The sequence below is a fragment of the Polyodon spathula genome, chromosome 25, assembly GCF_017654505.1.
Source record: "Polyodon spathula isolate WHYD16114869_AA chromosome 25, ASM1765450v1, whole genome shotgun sequence".
Taxonomy (NCBI): Eukaryota; Metazoa; Chordata; class Actinopteri; order Acipenseriformes; family Polyodontidae; genus Polyodon; species Polyodon spathula.
The window spans coordinates 16,269,418-16,291,181 of NC_054558.1; the positions used below are offsets into that span (position 1 = coordinate 16,269,418).

General features: G+C 36.6%; 2 protein-coding genes across 5 annotated transcripts; both read left to right on the forward strand.

The window, feature by feature from the left end:
* Positions 1 to 6: 6 nt before the first annotated feature.
* LOC121300128 (kinetochore protein NDC80 homolog) lies at positions 7 to 14,453 on the forward strand. Its single transcript, XM_041228549.1, has 17 exons — positions 7 to 77; positions 1,487 to 1,576; positions 3,006 to 3,089; positions 3,590 to 3,716; positions 3,933 to 4,105; positions 4,977 to 5,079; positions 5,225 to 5,314; positions 5,643 to 5,736; positions 6,392 to 6,492; positions 6,937 to 7,081; positions 7,651 to 7,856; positions 8,108 to 8,260; positions 8,422 to 8,511; positions 8,886 to 8,978; positions 9,335 to 9,465; positions 13,309 to 13,411; positions 14,210 to 14,453. Exons 2-17 carry the CDS (start codon positions 1,491 to 1,493, stop codon positions 14,330 to 14,332), a joined length of 1,902 nt encoding a protein of 633 aa, XP_041084483.1. The 5' UTR covers positions 7 to 77; positions 1,487 to 1,490; the 3' UTR covers positions 14,333 to 14,453.
* A 2,296-nt stretch (positions 14,454 to 16,749) lies between these two features.
* LOC121299510 (coiled-coil domain-containing protein 117-like) lies at positions 16,750 to 20,808 on the forward strand. Of its 4 annotated transcripts, XM_041227262.1 has the most exons (7): positions 16,750 to 16,985; positions 17,156 to 17,434; positions 17,884 to 17,934; positions 18,240 to 18,473; positions 18,897 to 19,040; positions 19,824 to 20,080; positions 20,499 to 20,808. In XM_041227262.1, the coding sequence occupies exons 1-6, from the start codon at positions 16,894 to 16,896 to the stop codon at positions 20,050 to 20,052; spliced, it is 1,029 nt and encodes a 342-aa protein (XP_041083196.1). In that variant the 5' UTR covers positions 16,750 to 16,893; the 3' UTR covers positions 20,053 to 20,080; positions 20,499 to 20,808. The 4 variants fall into 4 exon arrangements, with proteins under 4 accessions (XP_041083196.1, XP_041083194.1, XP_041083197.1 ...); XM_041227260.1 differs by having other exon boundaries at positions 19,824 to 20,808; XM_041227263.1 differs by having other exon boundaries at positions 17,159 to 17,434; positions 19,824 to 20,808.
* Positions 20,809 to 21,764: the final 956 nt, after the last annotated feature.

The window sequence follows — 21,764 nt, forward strand, 5'->3', positions numbered from 1 at the left end:
TGGCGGAATTTTTGAATTTTTAAGTCGGCGAAACGTCGTAACCAGAACAAAAGTCAGAAAAAAAATCGTAAAAAAAGGTAAGCAGAGTGTTTTTATATTTATATTCTTTTCGTAAAGTGATCACTTTTAATATAATATAGGTGTAATTAGCCAAAAAGAGATTTTGTATGAAGTTTAGCGTACCGGTACACACGACTAGTGAGTGTTTAGAGACAGCGCTGTTCAATTTATCATCCTGTTCAGTACTTCAATGCTGATAAACTAAGGTACATTTGACTTTTAAATCGCAACAGGGTTGTTTTTGAAGATTTTTCTTTTTTAAGTCTTATTTTGTAATTATTGTAGTGCTCTACGAGTTATTGTGCCAGCTGTGCGACTGATTACACAGCAAGTACATTACCAAATGTAAGCTAATATTGAAAACTTCAACTTTTGGTGGTTTTCTTTTTTTTATTGTTCTTTTCTAAGATGTATAGCATAAACTGTAGGTATTTGGGCATAACTGTAAATTACTAGTGAGAGAAAATTAGGTAAAAGTACTTTTTTAAAATTCGCTTTTGGAAATGGGGTGAAGTTTGTTAGCCAATGTAAAAAAAACTGAAACTAGTATTGATGGAAAAGTCAAGTCTTGTGTAGTTTGGCCACTTTGTATGTACTGTATTTCAGGAAAATAAATGCCTCAGTAGTGCAGTCTAAAAAAAGAATCCAACTTTAGTTTAATTCACTATGGCCAGAGCTACCGGCTGGGCAATTGCTTAAATAAAACATGAATTATCTTAATGTTTTAATTATTGTGTTTGGCCATTTTAATAAAATAACACTGGTGACTTTCTTAGAAAGATTTGGAAATGTGCAGTCATTTTATTTTAATTTTTTATGATCAGGTCTGGATAATATGAAGATGACAGGATACATGTGAACTGAGAACACAGTGCAAGTTTGACTGAACCAATTTATAAATACAGTCAAACCCTTTATATGACTTCAAAGGGCCTGAGCATAACTTGTGACAATATTAGCAGAGCTGACTTTATCAGGAGGTTACAAATAAGCATGAACATACAATGCATTTTTACAACAAATTAGTGGTTTGCTGTGATTATTATATACTGTATTACACTGTACATACAAATAAGAACTGCAAAAAATACTGCTGTGTTCTGCAAGATATGTCATACTGTACTTAAACTGAATACTGTATAGCAAATAACTTTGTATAGAAACCTTCTAATCTTAGGTGTTTTATTTCCCAAAGTGACATTAAGTGGGGTGGAAATGAGTTGTATTACTGTTAAATGTGAGTGATTTTAACCCATGAGATATCCAAAGTGATTTTCACAAGCTTGTTCCTATTGACTCCCATTATATTCTGTCTAGGACATTTTTAGATGGTGATACAGTAATAAGAAAAGGGTGACATTAACAGGATTGATATTAAGCATATTTGACTCTGGCTGTAGTTTTAAATCAAATGTTTTCTTTCCAGGAAGATGAATCGAGCTTCAAGTAGCCGGCAGTCTCTGCTGCCAATGAGGGTAACTGACAATGGCAGAATGAGCCTAGCCACTCCACAGAGGTGAGTATTGAGTAAAGACTGCTGCTACACAAAACAAAATACCAGAGGCAAAGTAACGGAATAATTTCAGTGTTATTGGGAAAATAAACAAATATGGGCACAGATATACGTACTGGGCAAATAAAGTAAATTTTGTAGTAGAAGGAAAAAAGAAAGATGAGTCTCCTATTAAAAATAACAAATCTGCAATAATTATAATCTTTATGGAATTCTGAAAATAACAAAATAGATGTGGCAATTCATTAACAGTTAAATGAAACAAGTCAGAATTTTATCTTTAAAACTCCTACATAAATTGAGTTTTTTGTGCATTATTAATATTTTCATGGTACACATGTTTTAGACATGAGCGAAAACGAGGCCTTGCACAGTGATCAATTTTTCAGATTGATTTAAAAAAAATGTTGCCTGTTATCATCAATAAACATTTAGGGTTGGGTTGAAAAAAATAGGGACTGTCGGGTAACCAGAAGTACATGTTTTTATTTATTTTTTTTTTTTTTTGGGCGGCCTTGTAGTAGTTTATTAGATTACTATACTGGTCTACAATTTTGAGTTATCTTTCGTTGACCTTTGTTTGACTTGCCATAAAATTGAGACCTTAATTTGAGTATCTTTTTTGATCTTTATTTTCAAAGCAAGGTTTCTACACAAAAATGTCTTTCTAGAATTTAAAATACTTCAGATCAAGACTTTCTGTTTTCCCCATGAAAACTTGATCTGATATTTAGAGGGATAGAGAATAGGTTTTAGGTTTTAAAAATATAAATTGGTTTGGAGTTTAGAAACCCACACATAGCCAGCACCCAATTCTGGGTTTCAGAACTCCCCTTGTTTATGTATGTTACTGAAAGGACAGGTGCCAGGAGTTTGAGAAATCTGCTCATATTGCACTTCTCACAGATTAATAAGGATCACCTGAGGTTAATACTAGTGTTATACAGCTACAGCAGTGTCAAGTGTCTGTCCTTTTAATATAGTGAATTGGTTCTCTGGTTTTAGGAAACGTTTGTCTTGTTGCATGCACTAGCAGCCGAACAGGATAATGTAGGAGTAAAAAATAAATTTAAAAAACTGTTCAAAGTTTTATGGCGATGGCTAGTTCCTGAAACAATTAACTTAATTTTATCATTTTACAAACCTGCTGAATTCATCGATCTTGACTCCTTCCCCCAGACTGCAGGTTACCTAAAAATGATAACCAAATCAAAGTTTCTTTCCTCTTATGGGAACTTGACTCAACCATTGTCTCTTCGAGGATTCCATGAATCAGGTGGGAGGGGGGGTCCAAGTAATTTAGGGAGTTCTTCCTTTACAGTATATCTCCAAAATAAATCCTTGTTTTTTCACACAACTGTTGCCCTTTGGATGGGACATTTGTTTACAACAGGGACTTTAATCTTCGTATGTGATAATTTATCTCAAGCAGCAAGGGTCCAGGCTTTGGGAAGTTGAACATAGCAAAACCTCAGTCTGGAACAAAGGAAAGAAGAACCAGCTTCTTTGGGAAAAGGTAAGTACAAATTACAATTTTGAGAAAAGGTCACTTCTTTAAACTATCTATCTGTCTCTGACTATTATGTAGTACTATGTTTTACTTGGAATTTGATGAGATGGGTGTAGGGGGATTCTGCATAAATAGTAACCATTCAAGGCATTTCCATTTCCATACAGTGGACCAGTGTACACCATGAAGCTGAATTATGAAATGTCCATGATGTCCTCATTCCAGAAAGTCACATGAGATTTGGTGCTTTAAACCTACCTACTGCACTACTGTACAAGTGGTGCCAAAAGTTGATCGGTCACAACCTAACATGACCTTCTGTAATGAAGGAATATAAAATGACAGCTATAGGGTATAGCTCATTACCAAAGCAGCATAATTCACAACCCTTCGGCAGAATTGCAAACGTCCTCAAGTTAATGGAATTCATTTTAAGTAAACCATAAGTGTATGTATAATATGTGTGTGTGTGTGTGACCTAACCCTGAACACATGTCTTGTTTTAGGGCAAGTGGTGCAGGAATGTCTCGTAACAGCGCTTTTGGTGGTTTTGGAGGTGCTGAGAAAATCAAAGATCCACGTCCCCTCCATGATAAATCCTTTGTCCAGCAGTGCATAAGACAGCTGTGTGAGGTAAATGAAAAACAATCCTTAATTTCTAGCTTCTATGTATTTATTTTTGTAACTGTTTTTTAAAAAAAGAATCTATTCATTAGGTAATGAAGCCTTATATAATTTGACACCCACTGCAGAGCAGTCTGAACATTCACCTAGTGTACAGGAAAACCTCAGTTTGCTGTGCAATGGGAGTGTTAAACAATTCCCTGAAACATCCTGTCTTTCTCCTAGTATCTTGGAGAGAATGGTTTCCCTGGTCCAGTTACTGTAAAATCACTGCAGTCTCCTACCTCCAAGGAGTTTCTGAAGATCTTCTCCTTCATATACAGTTTCTTGGATCCAACTTTCCAAATGCCAACCTCAAAAATTGAGGAAGAGATTCCAAGAATGCTTAAAGACCTGGGGTAAGAGAACTGCATTTGACTCTTTCTCCAACTGGGCTATAAAAGGGATGATAGAGATAGATCTAGTTTTCAAATAACAATTAGGGCTTAGGTTTTAAATGATAAAGCACCCAAAAAGCAAACAAATAATAAAGTCAGTGCATAGCCAATTAACTTTCCCCTCTTTCCAATTTAAGAAAAAAAAAAACACCTTTCCAACTGCAGCTGGGTAATGTCCCTCCATCCTGACTTGTATATACAGTATCATTAATTCGTTCTGAATACTTTAAACCTACACCAACTACTGAGTGGCAGCACATTTCGACATTTTTATTGGAGGCTGTGCCTGCGAGATTTAAAACAAGATTACAATTGGGGATTTAAAGCTGTATTGTAGTTAAGATACAGAGGATTTAAAACAGAATTGCAAGTTATGGCAACGTGTAAAAATATCTAAAAACAAAAACCCCAGAAGAATGTGCCTGTGACCATAAGGATTTAGTTGTGGAATACAGCAAAGGAAAGAAGGTATGACTTACGTGTGCAAGTACTGAAGAGTTACTACATGTTTTGACAGAAAAAAAAAAACTACCAATTATTTTGGAAAGTGAATATATAAAAGCAAAAGCACTGGAAAAAAATAAATAAATAAAATTCAAATAGTTAAAAATAAGCACAGAAAAATAAAATTTCATAAACGAAAAACAAGCCCTAATTATAATTCAAAGCTGATGTGTCCGACGATCTTGTTCAAGTTAAATCTAAAATATACCCTTCTGACACTCCAGTTTGTTGCTCTCTTTTATAGACCAATTCTCCCATCCAACTTAAAACTGGCAATTTATTAAAGATTTCAAGTTGTTGAAATACGATTGTTCCCCTTTCATTGCAGATATCCATTTCCTATTTCAAAAAGTTCAATGTACTCTATTGGAGCTCCTCACACTTGGCCACAAATACTGGGAGCATTGATCTGGCTGATAGACAGTGTGAAGGTGAGTGGTACTGTATGCTATCGGACAGATTTACTTTATAAATGGCAGCCTCAGGTTACTAAAGCCAGTAGGTCTGTTGTACTGCACATCATACTTATGTTAGTAACATACTAATAGAAATTGCCTAATTCATCTCTTTCTGCAGCTCTTTGATACCATGAGGGGACAAGACTTACTGTTTCCAGATTTCTCTGATGGTGGGATTGAAACAGAGGATGGAATTGAATTTAATAAGGTACTGCATTGGATTGTATACCTTACCTACAGTAACCAACCCCTGTGAATGAAAGTGTATTGCACTTCTGTGTTACGAAGGTCGATCTGGAAACCAACACATACTTTGCTCACATTGTAAATTTTTTACACCTCAGAATGCATCTGACTGTTTGTTTTTGTGTTGACTCAGTCCATTGTTACTTGTTTGTTTGTGAATATTATTGTATGCATGTAAACCAGTCTGGATAACTGTAACACTGCATCACATTTAATTTAAATATCGCATACAGTACTAGGGGACAATATATATATCATAAGTTTGACCCTCTCTCTTTTTTGTTTTGTAGCTGTTTATTTCTTACACCTCCAAGTGCTATGATCACTTTATGCAAGGAGCTGACACCTTTGAAGAGGAAGATGCAGAGTTCTTGCCTAAATTGAGTATGTATCCTAAGAGCAGCAAAATATACCAAACCAAGCTAGAGTAAATCCATTCAATGCAAGGAATTAGGGTGACTGCCGTTTAGCAAACCCTGTAATATTGTTACTGCAGATGGGTGCACATGTTTTAGAAGACTCAAACTGACAAATGGAAAAAGTGACATTTAAAAATCTAACATCAAATACTGTACTACTATTATGACTTCAGGTAGGCTTTAGCAATATCATTTTGTAGTTTCATAAATTACATAATGTTAAGGAAAAGATTAAAATGATGTTTGTGTTATATACTTTTTCTTTCAATTATGTCTCAAGCCTAAAATTCTAGGTGATGCAAAACTTTTGGCCATAGCTGTACATACTCAAATGAACTGACTTTTTGATCTATCCAGAGAAATGTTATGTTTTTGCTGAAAGCAGTTCCTCCTGTATGGGTAAACTTGCATCTTTCATACTAAACTAGATCTTTGTTGTTAGTGTGATTTAATTATACTTCAGATGTTCACTTTAAGGAAATAAAGCCTAAATAAAGCCTACTGCAATATCTGCAGGAAGACAATAAACAAAGAGAATCCACGATCCTGCTAACAATTGGAAATGTATCGGTGCAATGATATACATTCAGGTTATGTGTAGGATTTGTATGGTTTTCCAGAGGATCTTTATAATGTCGATGAAGCCCATTTGGAATCGCTGGAGGAAAAATACAAAATTCTGACTGATGAGGTGGAAAGACTGGAAAAAGAGAGTCAACAAGTAAGTACGTTTTTTTACGGCTCAAGAAATATTTAATTTCCCAAGTTATTGAGAGTATCAGAATCTGGGGGTTTATGAGTTTGTGTTTATTTTAATGTCGCACTTTTTTTTTTTTTTTTTTTTTGCTTATGTTGGGTATAGATCATGGTAATCTACTTTTTCATGTCATTGATGCCTCTAATGTTGTATTTGACAGCCATCTTAAGGAAGTATGTCACTGACCAGTAATGAGTGGGCATTTTAGACCGTTTTTACTAAACTGCTTCTATGGATTTATGTCTCCATCATTTGAATGTAATTTCTTTGAATGACAACGATAATTGGATTCATGTTCCCCCTATTCAGTATAAACATTTGAGCCAATTTTAAAATAAGATCAATTTTATTTTTCTGTGCTGAGCCTGACTTGTCTATTCACATCCACCTTTTTGTTTGTTTCAACAGGACAGATTAATGACAAAAAAGTCAGAAAAACTTAAACTACAGACAGATTTACAGAAGTTCCAAAGTTACCGCAGTAATCTGGAGTCCTTCAAAAGCAACCTGGAGCAAAAAGTGACTGTAGTCTCAGAGGAGCTGGATGCGGCAGGTAAGATTTGCTTCTCAAGTTTAAATATTTTGAACTTTAACATAGAAAACCTTCTCCAACACATCTTATCTCAATCGCAATGTCACTTGTTATTAAAGTAACTAAATCATTCACTTAATTTATTTTTATTTTATGGTGAGAAATGAGATTTCCATCTTTTAAAAAAAAGTTATGGGGCAAAGGATGTTTGAATGCCTGTTGGCTGATTGTATGTTTGAGTGGATGGAACAGGAATATTAGTTCTTCATAGAACTTGTGTTTTTTTTTGTATGTTTTGAATAGTCTTTCAAAACTCAAATAGTTACAATTTTCATTTTGAATTACAATTGGTGAAGAACACATATATCATTTGTATTGTATTTCAGAAAATAATCACTTGGGAGTATAATTACATGGCATCACATTACCATATAAAACATATTTTTTTATTTTTTTTTGGTTAAAGGTAGTCACTTGTTTCATAATAAAACTAGTGTTTATACTGGGTGGTAGTTTTTGTACCTAGGGGCTGGTTCACACATTAATATTTGTCTGGTGAAAAACAATCTTACATATCTCATTGTTTCCAGGATTGCAGATTGAAGCTTTAAAACAAGAAAATGGACGACTGCAACACATCTTTGAAAACCAGAAATTCTCTCAAGCTGATATAGAGAGAATAAACCATGAAAGAAATGAACTGCAACAAACAATTACCAACCTGAACAAAAGTCTTGCAGAAGCTGAGCACCATATGTGGAATGAGGAAATTACCCTTGCAAAGTCTAAAGAAGCTGTATGTTTTATTTATTCTTTGCACATTATAAGTTCTTTATAAATTGCATTTTAAGTGTCAAACTAAAATCATCAGATTTATCAAGATCAGATGTTTTTTCTAGTATTCCAAATAAAACTATACTGTTATCTCCTTATATCCAGCAAGTCTTGAAGTAGCAATCCAGTGTGGGTAGCTGTTTCTGTTAGCTAGTATATCTTCAGATTGTTAAAGTACTGGTTTTATAGGTAATTTTTTTTTTTTCTCTTAAGGTGGAAGCCGAACTAGCAAAGTATCACACACTTGCCAGAAAACTTAAACTCATCCCAGCATCAGCTGAAAATGCCTGTGGCCATGACTTTGAAATCAAATTTACCATGGATTGTGGTCCATCCAGAATTGGTCATTACAAAAATCAAATTCATGTATGTTGGTTTATTTTATTTGACATTCTATTTGATATTTGTTTGCAAAATGTATTGATTCTGCAATTTTTTTTAATTTATTTTTTTGCGCAAAAAACTAAGTAAGTTGAAAGGTCCATCGTGTTTTACGCATTACTCAATTTATTCATTGTTTAAATTAGACTCCCCTGATGAATATGATCTCTCAAGTGGAAGCGGAGATCAATAAACTGCTCCTCCAAAAACTAAGTATGGTGGAGACCTCTGAGCAGGTAACAGATATTTAATTGATTGATTTATTGTCAAGTTATTTTTGTCTGATTGCAGTTTCACTTATTTTTTATAGTGGGGTAAATATAAAAAATATATAAATTAAGAGGAGGTGTTTTAAGTACTTTTGGTTGATATGTAATTACTATTGAGTTAAGTATAATACAATCTTTTTAATGCTTTATCAAAGCAATTAAGATTTTAATCCATCTGAGTCTCACTTTCCCTTGTAGCCCATGTGAGCACTGTGATAAAACCAAAATATAACTTGTAAGGAGAGCTACTCCTTGCTTACAGTATTTGAAAAGCATTCATAACAAATGCCAGTATTTTTCCTCCATGTCATTTTATAGTGACCTCTCGGTTTAATTTTAAGGTGAGTTCCATGATTGCTGACAAAGCAAACGACTTGAAGTTGGTGAAAGAGCAGCTACGAAAGTTGGACGAACAGCTGGAACAAGAACAGCATGTAAGTCTCAAGGCGAATCAAACCATGATATGCTGCCCTAGACAGGGGTGTCCAGTGCAATATTAACAATGTACACAAACTGTGATGCTAAATTAGGCTAGAACAGGTGGGAGCTATCCAAGGTTCTGAAACCATAATTTGTGCTGAAGATTATCATCCAAACCACAATCACCAATGTAACCAATGCTTAAAAAGAATGTCTCTGGAAAATGACCTTCTCTTCTAATATATATGGGAGTTGTATTGCAATATTTCATTTACAGAAATACATTGATTAACCAAACAAAGTTGTAGACATCTCCTGATCTCAGAAGCAGGCTTTGCTGTGTAACGTGGTTGTGTTTGCTGGATTGCAGGAGGCAGAGCGGGAGGAGCAGAAGTGGTCAACTGAACTGGATTCCTTGGAGAGTCACAAGAAGCTTTTGGAGAAGAAAGTTACTGACGGTTATGATGAAGCTGTGGAACAGTTAAAAGCAACTCAGCAAGAGTAAGGAAAATATTCTGTTGCATACATTCTGTCTACTAGAAGTATTTGTTTTCTTTAGAAATGTATTAAATATTTTCTCTCAACTGTTTTATAGTGGATTTATACACATTCATGTTTATCTTATATGGCTATTTTATAAGTGGATGTAGTTTTGAAAGAGGATTATGCACAACTTGTTAGAGGATATCGGAGTTGTAGTGACTCGGCTCGAGTCGGAATCAAGTTGCCATTTTGCATGACTCGAGTCATTGCCCTCAAATGAATCGACTTGTCTCGAGTCCCTGCAAGCAAAGACTCGATTCTCCGCTCAAAAGACGTGACTCAACTTGCGCAAAAAAGTCTCCATCTGACTCGAGTCATTGTCTTTATCAGTAACAAACGTATTTAATTTTTCAATGCATGCAGCCCCCCCCCCCCCCCCCCCCCCCTTGTCATTTTGCACATAACCGGTTTCTGCTATGGTTAAGACTATTGCTAAGGAAATAAAACACCTTTCTAGCCTATAGTACCATTCTGTGATCATAACGTCACAAACAGCAGGGAGCCCTGGAATCAAAATGTGTAGAATGAAAGCAAAGACTGATTTCTGATCACAGGAATCCTGAGGAAAGTAGTGATTTTTGAGTTTTGTCACAGACACGAAAGAAACAAAACAACAACATGGAGAGTACTCAAAGTATCTGCTGTGGTGGAGTTTGCTTTTAATAATTATACAGTTGTCCAGGAGAGAAACATGCAGGCTGCATCCTGCCAGCACTGTAAAGTGACAATATGAATAAACTGCATTCAAAACACAGCACCAGTAACTGCCACTAATTTATACTGGTAGTTTTTTTTTTTTTTTTTTTTTTAATGGCTAAAATGAGAATCTGAGTTAAATTAAAAGCTTGGGCACAATGCAACAGCTGTATTTTCCCAAAATGAGTAGGTAGTTATTTATTTGATATTTAAAAAAATAATGCCAGGGCAAATAATAAAAAAAAAACACGTCAGAAAAGGTGCTGATTAGGAGTTATTTTTCAGGTTAGCACACAATTAAAGGTAATGAATGCATCTGACATGTTTCTAATAAGTACAATTTTGCCTAGTGAAAGCTTGAAAAGTAAATAATTTTGGAAGTATTTGGTGCTCACTATTCTGTTTATTCAATGTATGTATGGTTGTATATATTATATTTATGGACACCATATCTCTTAAGCTAGTTGGTGCTTTGTAGCTGTTTTTTAATTTCCCCCCTTTAAATCCAATTCCGAATAAAACATTGTTTACAGTACACATTTGTTAAGCTAATGCAAACTAATAAAAACTACAAACATTTGGAAGTTTACATAAACTAATATTAGGTAGTCCAAGGTCGGTGCTAATCAGGGTCTGAAACTAGAGGTTTATGTTTAAGATTTTAACTAAGGCTTAAAACGTTTTCTTTCTTTTCAGTCACGTCTTATACTTTAACGTAGATATACATAAAACTTTAACTTAGTTTTATGTATATGTATATTAAGTATAAGACCTGACCAGAGGGGAAGTTGAAAAGATTAATTTGTTTTTGTACTTTCAGTACAGCATTATGTTTTGTTATGCCATTAGGACTGCAACAGACTCGTTTTTATTATGTTTTGTGCTTTTGTGAAACGGTATCTTTTCCTTAATGTCTAGTTGACATTTAATGGAAAAAGACACTCCATAGCTCAGCTTACACTAAGAGGAGAGATGTGTAATATAGATTCATGTTACCTGTGAATTATATACATTATTGCCTCAGTTTCTTTATGTATCTATTTGTCTCCTATGTGTTAAAAAAAAGTAATATCTCAGCATGAAATTAAATGCCACCAAATGTCCTTTCATTTGGTTAATGTATCTCAAACAAAACTATAAGGGGGAGTGTTGAAGTGAGAAAATATTAGATATGTTCTTTTGTTTTGTGGTATCATTCATTACTAAACACCAAACCCAATTGAGCACAGAGAAATGTGTCTTTTATACAGTGGCAAAATTTGCTTAGAAATAAAGGAATCAAATGGAAAGACGAAACCAAAGCAGTTTAGTGACTCGACTCGAGCTTGACATGTCAAAGACTCGACTCTAGTCCCAATTTTGGTGACTTGTTACAACTCTGGAGGATACATTTACAAAATGACAGTATATGGACGTTAAGGTATGCTAAGAATACTGATTGATCTACATGCAATTGGAGGAGAATCGCAATATAACTAACTATAATTTTAAATTGACTGTATGGTAATTAAAAGAGGTTCAGGCATTTCCCAGGCAGTCCTTTATTAGTCTTGTGTAGGGGTGTCAAGTTTTAAATCTGTACACAATTTAGTTTGGTACCAGTTACATGTCCAGACTGTAAGTAGACTTTAACACCAAATACACTTTAATTGAGTGATGTTAAGTAAAAAATAAAATAACCAAGTCACAATTATACAGACAGTCGGTCAAAATGTATATATTGAATCGTTTACTGGAAAGAAGAACCCCTTGTATTGTGAATGTGAATTACTATTTTTGTATTTTTAAAGAAACGATCATTTGTACCAATGTCCATAACATCATAAAATTTAATACAGAAAAAGATTAGAATTCAGAAAGCTGTATCACGATAATGTATATCACTACAGCCCTACTAAATAGAGAGCTTTAAAACTATGTTTTAATTACATAGTTTAATCTTCCTTACAATTGTGGAATTAAAGCCTGGAATAGACAAGCGCAGCGCGGTATGCAGCATTTTGCTGCCTGTATCCCTGCCATTGGTTTAATGTAGTGTTGGACAGATTATTGCGGGACGATACCGCTAGCCCCACTGTGACACTGAGTGTGCTACTCAAATCAAATCTGTCTACAGAGGTCCAAGCAGCTAGAAGTGTTTGATCTCTCCCATATTTCATAGGAGGACAGGCAGGTCAGCATTTTATACATTGCCCCTGATAAGCAGCTTTCCTGTAGCCAATTTGATACTGTTATCACTTGACTTTTTTTTTTTTTTAATCATTTCTGTAGTTCACTATTTTTACTAAACTGACTGTAAAAAGATATATTTTCTAACACTTCAGTTGTAGACTACTTGCTGTTTGCTAAGTTGATCGTTCATTTCACACACCTGCATATAAATGACAAAAAACAACTTTGATAAACAAACCAATGTTTTTATTTAGTAGATTATATGGGGGGCATTAGAGCTATGGCCAAACATCTTGCATTACACCCTATAGAATTAACTATTTTTGCTTCATAAACTCAAATGAAACTTTCTGAATAATATTACGATAACATATTGAATTACAAATCATTTAGCAGTTTTCCAAAAGTAGAAAAACGTGACATTACGAAATCTAACATGAAATACTGCACTATTGTAGTTTCCAGTAGACTTTTGCGATATTATTTTGTTTCTTTGATTGTGTGATGTTAAATAAAATATCGAAATTATGTTAATATACATAGGTTTGTTTAATTGTCTCCATTCTAACGTTCTAGGTGATGCAAAACTTTTGGCCATATGTAAACTATTTGAGTACATAGCCTATGATGTGGTACTGACAACTACTGTACCATTACATTTTTCTGCAGTACTGTAAGAAGTCAGTCGCGTAGTGCATACTACTTATGTGTGCCTGCGGTATAGCACCGTTAAAATGCATAGCGATTCCGTGACACGCCTGTCTGTTACAGGCTTAATGCTTTCTGTTCCATCAATGAAGACTGCAGCATAGCAAGATTAAACAGTTAATCAAATTGCTTAAATGGCCTAATTTTTATAATCAAATCATCAAAACTATAGTTTGTGTGACTGAACAAAAAATACTAATGAGTTACTGAACTTGTTTGTTTCAGGTATCATCTAGTTTTGCAGGAGACAAGCGAAAAGCGCCGAATTGTGGCAAATAACCTGAGCGGCGTCCTTGACATCGTAACAAACCATGTATCGCTTGTGGAGGTAAACCAGACAGGATTTATTTCATCTGTTGGGATAGAGTCAGGTATATCTAGAGTCAAAGCGAGTGCAGGGATAATGAAATAGAATAATGAAACTCCCTCCAGAACACTGTCCAAATGGTGCAGGGATACATGGGAGAGTTGCAAGACCATTCTGAAGTAATTACCTCTTCTAATACCTCAAGGGCAGTTAGTGAAAATCTGCAGTGATGTTAAAGAAGTGTTCTATATGGGTTAGTTGAATCTTATGAGCTACTATTGCTAATCAAGTTAAACAGAGGGATTAAAACAAAGTTTGACCTGGTTACAATAATGTTAGATCTGAGATTTATTCTGGTGGCTATAATGTATAAAATACATTTCTTAGTGTGAAGGCACACCTAGTAAAAGCACTACTGCATTGAGAACAAGTTTGAATCCTGTTCATGCTGAATTTCCTATGGGGACCCACATAGAGCTTGGCATTGGTCTTTGCACTCCTATTGAGTAAGGCAGAGGCAGGGACTCTCTTAGCAACATTAGTTGCTTGGTTCAGCAGGTGAAAGGAGACTATTGGCTTGACTGTGGGACCGGAGTTCGTTCGTTGATCTTCAGTCCTACTGAACTTTTAAAGTGGGTTTCGCCAGTGGGGAAACTTTCAAGTTGGAGGGGATAGGGCTTTTAAGAAATCCTAGCTCTTGCATATAATTTGTAGACTTTAGAAAAGTCAATTATTTATTTAAAAAAACAAGACATAATCAAGCAGAATTTTATATCTCTGATGTACACAAAGCTCAAAATGGTGAATATTTCCTTCCAGAAATTTCTGCAGGACCATTACAAAAGGGTTGAAAGAGATTACCAGGAGATAATTAAGGAAGACCCCCTTGAGCAACTGAGGGAAGTTGTGGACAAGTATATCCAAAAAGCAAACGCTATATAAAAATGTTTCTTTTGTGCCTGAGAAGGAATTCAGTACACAAATAAATAAGGCCTTCCTTATGGATTTCCATTTTCAGTTTTTGTTTCTGTTGTTTATTCTGAGTATCTTTCACATATGTAATTTTCTTAATAAAGATTTGACTTGTTTCTGAGACTCTTGTGTTTGTCAGAACATATTTCTACAACTTTTAGAAGCTTCAGTAAAAACATTTGTCTTAAACATTTGTGGTTTTTTTTTTTTTTTTTTTTTTTTTAAAGAATTCAATACCCAAATAAGGTTTCCTTGTGTGTAATAGACTGCTTAGAATTATCCAGTACGTTCTTTTTGTTATTCAGTAGGTAACGTATAAAAGAAAAGGCCACTTCCTGAATGAGATGGCAAGGAGCATGAAGTAAGTCAGTCTTTTGAATTACTGGACAATTTGGGGGATTCTAACATAGCTTACTAATGAACAGGGGTGCTAGAAATCAGTTGCTGGAGCATTGGTAACAATCAGTTCAGTTATCAATACCAGTGAATTAGCTCTACCTTTTACATAAGCTTTCATGTCCAATATAACTCTTTCAATGTACAGAAGTTCATTGGGAAGCTGGCTTTTCAGAGAAAAAGTTATTAAATAATAATGCAGAATGTTTGCAGCAGTTTGTCTTCTTTGTCAGACTGGTAGAAAGGTCATCTTTTCTCAACCCTGCATTGCTAAACTGCCTTTCTCTGCTACTTTTGCCATGTAATGGAGTTAAAGCACACCATTTTTTCAAAGAAAGATGGATCACATATTTGTTACCAAAAACAGCCACATAAAGTATAGAAAAAAACTACAAAGGAAGGGGAAAGGATAGTCTAGAGGCGTTTCACTGCATGTAATTATTTTTAAGGTTATCCTAAATATCTTAGACTTTGATATGGATAGATGCTGACAGTTATCTTACAGTACAGAGCAAGTATTTTGGGGTTCTTTTTTCCTCTGCGAGAGACCAAAAGGATTCCAGCAGTCAAAACATTAAGCACCTTTTGTAGGTCTGAAAGTTGCTGGGATGTTTTAACTGATTTACGATGTTGCTATAAGGTTGTGAGTTACCGGCATCTCAATGACCACATGAAGCATGTGATCTATATAATCGCAGGTCTCCAATACACGCCGGGTCTGCTGGCAAATATTGTAAATAAACGCTGGAGGAGTATATATCTACAAGAGATGATGAGGTGACTACGCCATGCAACCACCAAGAAAAGCTGTTCAAACCAAGCCTTGTCCAGGACAACTGGAAGAACATAAGAACATAAGAAAGTTTACAAACGAGAGGAGGCCATTCGGCCCATCTTGCTCGTTTGGTTGTTAGTAGCTTATTGATCCCAAAATCTCATCAAGCAGCTTCTTGAAGGATCCCAGGGTGTCAGCTTCAACAACATTACTGCTGCTAGAGACTGGAAGATGCTGGCAGATGTTGGTCAACAGCTTATTTTTCCACCTGATATTTGCCACCACTAACCTTTGACCAGACATTGTCTTGTGGTCTGGATCAGCACGCCTTGTTCATCATGGTAGAGTTAACAGTGCCATGGGAGGATGCTGTGGATGAGGCGTATGAGAGGAAGAAACTTTGGTTTCTTAGCTCAACTAGCTGCTGAAGCGGAACAGCAAGGATGGAGAATACATGTTTACCCAGTGGAAAGGTGGGTTGTCGAGGATTTGTGGCACACTCTACAACCCAATTTCTCAGAGATGTCGGGTTCAGTAGCCAAGAGTTGCGTTGCAAATTGAGGAACTTATCTGAAGCAGCAGAAAGGAGCAGCAACTGGCTGTGGTTGAGAAAGAAAGATTCTGGATAGGGATCTCAAACACAGTAGAAAGCAAGCAATTACTGATGTACAGGTAAGTAAGCTGGGCTGAGTTGAGTGGGGAACGGAGGGGGGTGACGCTGGGACACAAGAGTCACTGTTGAGCCCACATGAGGTGTTGTGGGCTAGTCGACGAAACACTGAGGACAGAAGGTGCCCACTTGAAGACCCCAGAGATGTACTCTACTTAACTCAATCCAAACAGTTTTCATGCTGATGCGCTGGGGAGACGGTACCGTGGTTGATCCCCGGAGCCAGCATTGCAGCCGTTGTGTACGCTGATGCGCTGGAGAGGCAAAATAAGCTGATCTCTGGAGCCAGCACTACACTTCTACCATCAACACCAGGCAGAAGGATATCTGCATCAACAGGAATAGAAACACAAATGGATGGAGATGCAGATGGATCACATTAGTTTACTGTAAAGTCACGTCTTGGTGCTTATCTTGGCGAAAGCGGAGTTAAAATCAGCATGAAGTTTTTAACATTTACTCACATGTAATGGAAATCTTGCATACGCTTATTCACGTGATAATACGGTATCTGATCATGTTGGTAACGCCTATTGCTCATCTCGTTCTACTGTAGAACATTCTGGAAACGACAGAAAGTTGAAGGAACTAATGTGAAGCGCACTTTCGTATTTAAAAGGATATCTCCACATTATTTATTGTTTGTAATGTACTACTAAAGGCACAACCTGGGAAAGCCTGAAATAAAATATGAGCGGCGGCGTCTCCTCTATATGCGAAGACGAGAACATAAAAACACAAGCGCTGAACAGCCTGACGCCAGGAGAGGAAAATGTTCCCAGGTACAGTAAAAGTGACCATAATCTTACACAGTCAGTAGAACAGCTGAAATTGCATTACTAGCTTTCTGGGCGTTTAATTTCATTTGTTGTTTTGTGTCTTTGTAATTCCGACAATATGGTAACTCTTGGTTTTTCGCCTGCTTACTGACTCGGCATACAACCAAACCTAGCAGTACGATGCTGGCCTACAGCTGGCCCACGATTGGCAGCCACCGAACTCCACTTGTGCCGGAGGATTTAAACTTTCAGAACCGCGCCGCGGAGGATTGCTTCAAGTCGGGAGACCCTGGTTTGAATGCACAGCTGTTCACAAAGCACGTGGAATTAAACGAGCTTCCCATTGATGTGTGTTATGGAAATAATAAAAAACGTAAACACAGTGATGTTGGAATGGTAGGACAGAACTTTAAAACTATTAAGATTAACACCGTCTCATCGTCTCCCGATGTGTAAGTACCTCCACTTTATGCTGCACTGTATGGGATTTTTACTTAACGTTGTTAGTTTTTAGAAAATAATTGTGTAAATCTGACTCAAAATTGGAATTGCAAAGCTGTATTTTATTATAAGTGGTGTTGTTATAAATACAACTAAACAGATGTAGCCTATATTGTTCTGGTTATATTTTATTAGTATTGTTTATTGTTGCAATTATAGCCAAAGAAGGACAGAGCTCATTTTGTGCATCTTAAAATAATACGTGACCTGCACTCTGACATTGCAGACCAGAGTTGTGTTGTGATCTATAGCGGTATCATGAACTAGCACATGTTTGGCACTGTTTTCTAAAAACTGCAAAACACGATTACTTCTGAATTAAAGAAAACTTTCTAGAACATTGATTTGTGCACTTTAAGAGCGGCCACTTTAACAAAAACAGTTTGTGCTATTTGTTTAGGAGCTGTGAAAGACGCTACCAAAGAAAGCATAAGAGGGAACACGATGAAGAGTAAGTATTAGATCTATGGTTTAAATAGCGCTGGGAGAAACGTGGTATTTTCATAAAAGTATTTTTTTTTTTTAAAAACCTTCTAATATGTATTTATATACTGAAGGTGCTGTAGATCATTTTTACAACAAACTTATACATGCTAATATAGGTAGATTGCCATTCAGGGTATGAAATATATGTGTGTTTTTCACCACTTATTGATAAGTATATTACACTGCTCTGTAGCCATGCAGCTCTCAAGTTTCTAATGTGGGTGTGCCTAGGCAGTTAACTCATTTACTTTCATCCTCGTGTGTGTTCAGGACTGCTACTCCCAGGAAGAGGCAAGCTACAGAAGAGATGGTGAGTGCCTCATTCCAAGCTCCCTCCTTTCTCCCTGAGGGTGTGGCCCCTCAGCACTGCTGGGGAGACCTCAGTGCCAACCCCCAGCAGCCTGCAGAGCTGGAGGGGCAGGCAGCCCACATGGAGGTGGAGGGGAGGGAGAGTATGAAGCACTGGGGGGCAGCACACAGGAGACTGCAGGAGATTGAAGACAGGTGAGACAGGTTAATGGCCATATAGGTTGCTGCACGGTTACCTTGTTTTAGTTCCTTAGTTACACCTTTAATTCCGTACAGGCTTTTTTATTCATGTTTCTGTGTAGTCCATAAAGTTGTATTGCCCTGTACAGTATTGTATACATAGGTTGAGAACATACCACATTGCAATGAAACCTGCAAAGTATCAGCATTTGGGGATACATTAAAGCTAACCTGTCTCTATGTTTACACTTGAATCGCCTATTCAGTTGTAATTTAATTTTAATGAGTGAACTTACAGCCTCTGTAAAGTTTTTTTTTTTACTGTTGGATGTTATTTTGCTGTACTGTGTATTCCTAATTACACTAAATTTGGAAATTTAATCTGATTCTATTTTCATTTTGACAAAGCTTTTATTGTTTGTATTGTCATTTTCTTAGTATAATTGTGGAGGATGATGACGAGGACTTAGAAACTGCAAGTACGAATTCCAGCTTCCCTGTGCTGGTCATGTCGGACACCCTTCGGGAAGGACTGAAACAGGGACTCGGGGACGTTATACCACGGAAATTAGCACAGTCGGTGTATGTGTGACTCTGCTAATGATGCTTCTGACTTACATTACCAGTCATTCTACCACTAGATGATTTTTATTTTAAAGGGGAAGTCTCATTGGAGCTTTTTTAAGCTCAGTTATTCATGTACAACACATGAATAAAATACCTGAAATACATTCTTCATGTACTCATTATAGCTATGCATGTCCTTTTGGGCCTTTGAAACTGAGTTCAGACCAACTTTTTAAAAGTTTAGTAGCCCTCTCTCAACCATGGCTGGTGGTCGGTCTCAGCAGTGGTAGATTGTTTCATGTGCACATATTTAGAGTTGAACTCTCAGCCGCACTACATCACGATGTTATAGTAGGGTTCAAGGAAGAATAAACAAGTAACTAACACTCATGCCGTTGAGCAAGGACTGAGCATAGACTGAAATTATGAGTGGGGAAATACCGAGATAGAAAAGTGCATTGTTACGTAAGGCTTCATAAACAGACATTTCCCAGAATAGAAACACTGTTGAATGCACTAGCCTATAACATTTGTCTGTGTCTCCCTCACTTCCCCATTATACAGTTTTGCCTTATGTTTTTTCTTTATGTACATTCATAGATTCCATATTTAGACTAGAGAGCTGGTAATCCAATTGTAATGACATTTGCTAAGGTGTAAGTTATTGAAAATGTCAGAATCTGCAGACCACAGTGGTTTTGTTTATTGATGGATCTAATTTAGTAATTCCAGCTGTGGGAGGGGATGTAGGTTGTTGGGAGATATGTTACTGACATGTCTTGCTCTTTTAACTGTAAGGAACCACTCGTGTATGGAGATGGTGATATGGAGACCCCCAGAGGATGTTCTGTGCAGCAAACAGAGAGAATCAATGGAGAGGCTCAGGCACAGTACGGGCTGCAGTCCTGTGGCAGAGGCTCCGGTGTTAAAAGACAGGGATAGTGAACTCCAGCAACACCTTTCACAGACCCCAGTGTACAGAGACTTGAGCCAGCACAGCTGTACCGAGGAGGACATGGAGCTTTAGGCTACAGCTACAGGCAACATCCTGCAAGGTACCCTTGTTTAAAACATACTATTGGGATGTTATACAGGGTCATTCATAAACATTACATCATAGGGGATAAAACAGAATCACCACAGATACAGATCTCTTCTTTCAGGCTTACAAATACAGTCATGGCAGACAGGAAGACCTGTGTTGTTGATGAAACTTAGTGTTCATGTACAAGTCAAGACCCCTTCCATGTATAGAGTTCAGACAGGTCAGAGCCCTTAATCAACACTGTGTTTTACAATTCTACAGTGAGACACTTATTTAAAATAGGGATAGTTACCCTGAATACGAAGACATTAATTTAAAAGAAGTTTGTGTTTTGAAGAAACTCTTGTCCGATTGAAATGATTGTCTGCTGGATTACATTCTGTTCCATGCAGATTGTTGTATATATTCTCTCTCATCGTACATTTCAGTGCTTATGTAAGATGAGGACCAATTGCACTGGCTACAGTCTGACACGGTGCTGACAGGCCACTCAGTCCGAGCCACTCTCAAGCAGAGAATGCCAGTTGTCCAGAATTGTGCCAAATTCAATGGTGGTATTGTGATGTAGACCTCCATACTCAAACACAGTCCAGTAGTGAAAGACAAAAGGTATTGCATTGTTGTGTATATTGCAGTAGTCCTTCGCATATCCAACTGTGGTGGGACTAGAGTAAGGGCGGATATGTAAAAGGTCGGATGAATGAATCCTGTTTTAAACCCCATTATACACAGCTGTAACAATTACTGTATTCACACAATTATTTTGAGATTCAGCTTTTATTAGGGAGCTCCCCTAAATCCCTTGTTTAGAAAGATACAGGGTATTAATGCTTGTGACAGAGTAGCTGCCTGCCGTGCAGGTGCGTGCATTCACTGCCGCGTGACAGACGAACAGGATTTATTTACATGTCAACACACTGAACAGCTCACATGACACTACAAGCAACAGTAGTGCAGAGTACATACAATACAGTGTACAGAAACTTTGGTGGGATCTACAATATCTTAACTAATCTTATCTGTTCAATAATAAACTAACGTTGCCGAAGAGGTTGATCATTACTGTATATGTTTCTTTAGCATTTGTGCTTGCAAATAATGCATTATACTCGTATCTTTACTATGACGTGTAAATAATTCTCAAAGATACTTGGTCTTGGCAGAGCAAAATATCCAGGGTCAGTCTGTGTATGCAAGGAAAGAAACTGCAGGCAGCACCGTAAATGAAGTATTTTTTAGGCAAGGTTATATACTTGTGTGTGTGTGTTGAGAGAACTAATAACACACTACAACTGGATTAAAGAGTCACTTTTAGGTTCTGCATCCAAAGCAGAATATCGCTTTTTCATATTTTTCAAGACCTGTAGTCAGTACAAGGATCCACCTTGGAAAGCAGCTGTGAGTTTGGAGTGTTTTATAAATCCCATTAAAAAGCAGGTGTGTGTTTTGTAATATAGACGCCTCACTTTTGTTTGGGTGTTTTTGTTATTCTGTCATTTAAGCATGTGAAATATGAACCGAAATGAAATGTACTGTTAAAACAGGGGCATTGGATAAGGTTTTTTAAGGAAAGCCATTGTAAACAATTAAAGTTTATAAACAGACTTATTTTTTGTAATAAAAGCTGTTGCAACCTAAATTTGTTGTTTGGTTATTTAAACCTTCCCTTTTAGTGTTGATTACTCTATGCAACC

Coding starts and splice junctions, on each gene's coding strand:
- LOC121299510 (XM_041227260.1), top strand. CDS start 16,894: ATGAGCGGCGGCGTCTCCTCTATATGCGAAGACGAGAACATAAAAACA. Junction 17,435..17,883: donor GTCTCATCGTCTCCCGATGT/GTAAGTACCTCC, acceptor CTATTTGTTTAG/GAGCTGTGAAAGACGCTACC. Junction 18,474..18,896: donor CTGCAGGAGATTGAAGACAG/GTGAGACAGGTT, acceptor TCATTTTCTTAG/TATAATTGTGGAGGATGATG.
- LOC121300128 (XM_041228549.1), top strand. CDS start 1,491: ATGAATCGAGCTTCAAGTAGCCGGCAGTCTCTGCTGCCAATGAGGGTA. Junction 8,512..8,885: donor TGGTGGAGACCTCTGAGCAG/GTAACAGATATT, acceptor TTTAATTTTAAG/GTGAGTTCCATGATTGCTGA. Junction 13,412..14,209: donor ACCATGTATCGCTTGTGGAG/GTAAACCAGACA, acceptor ATTTCCTTCCAG/AAATTTCTGCAGGACCATTA.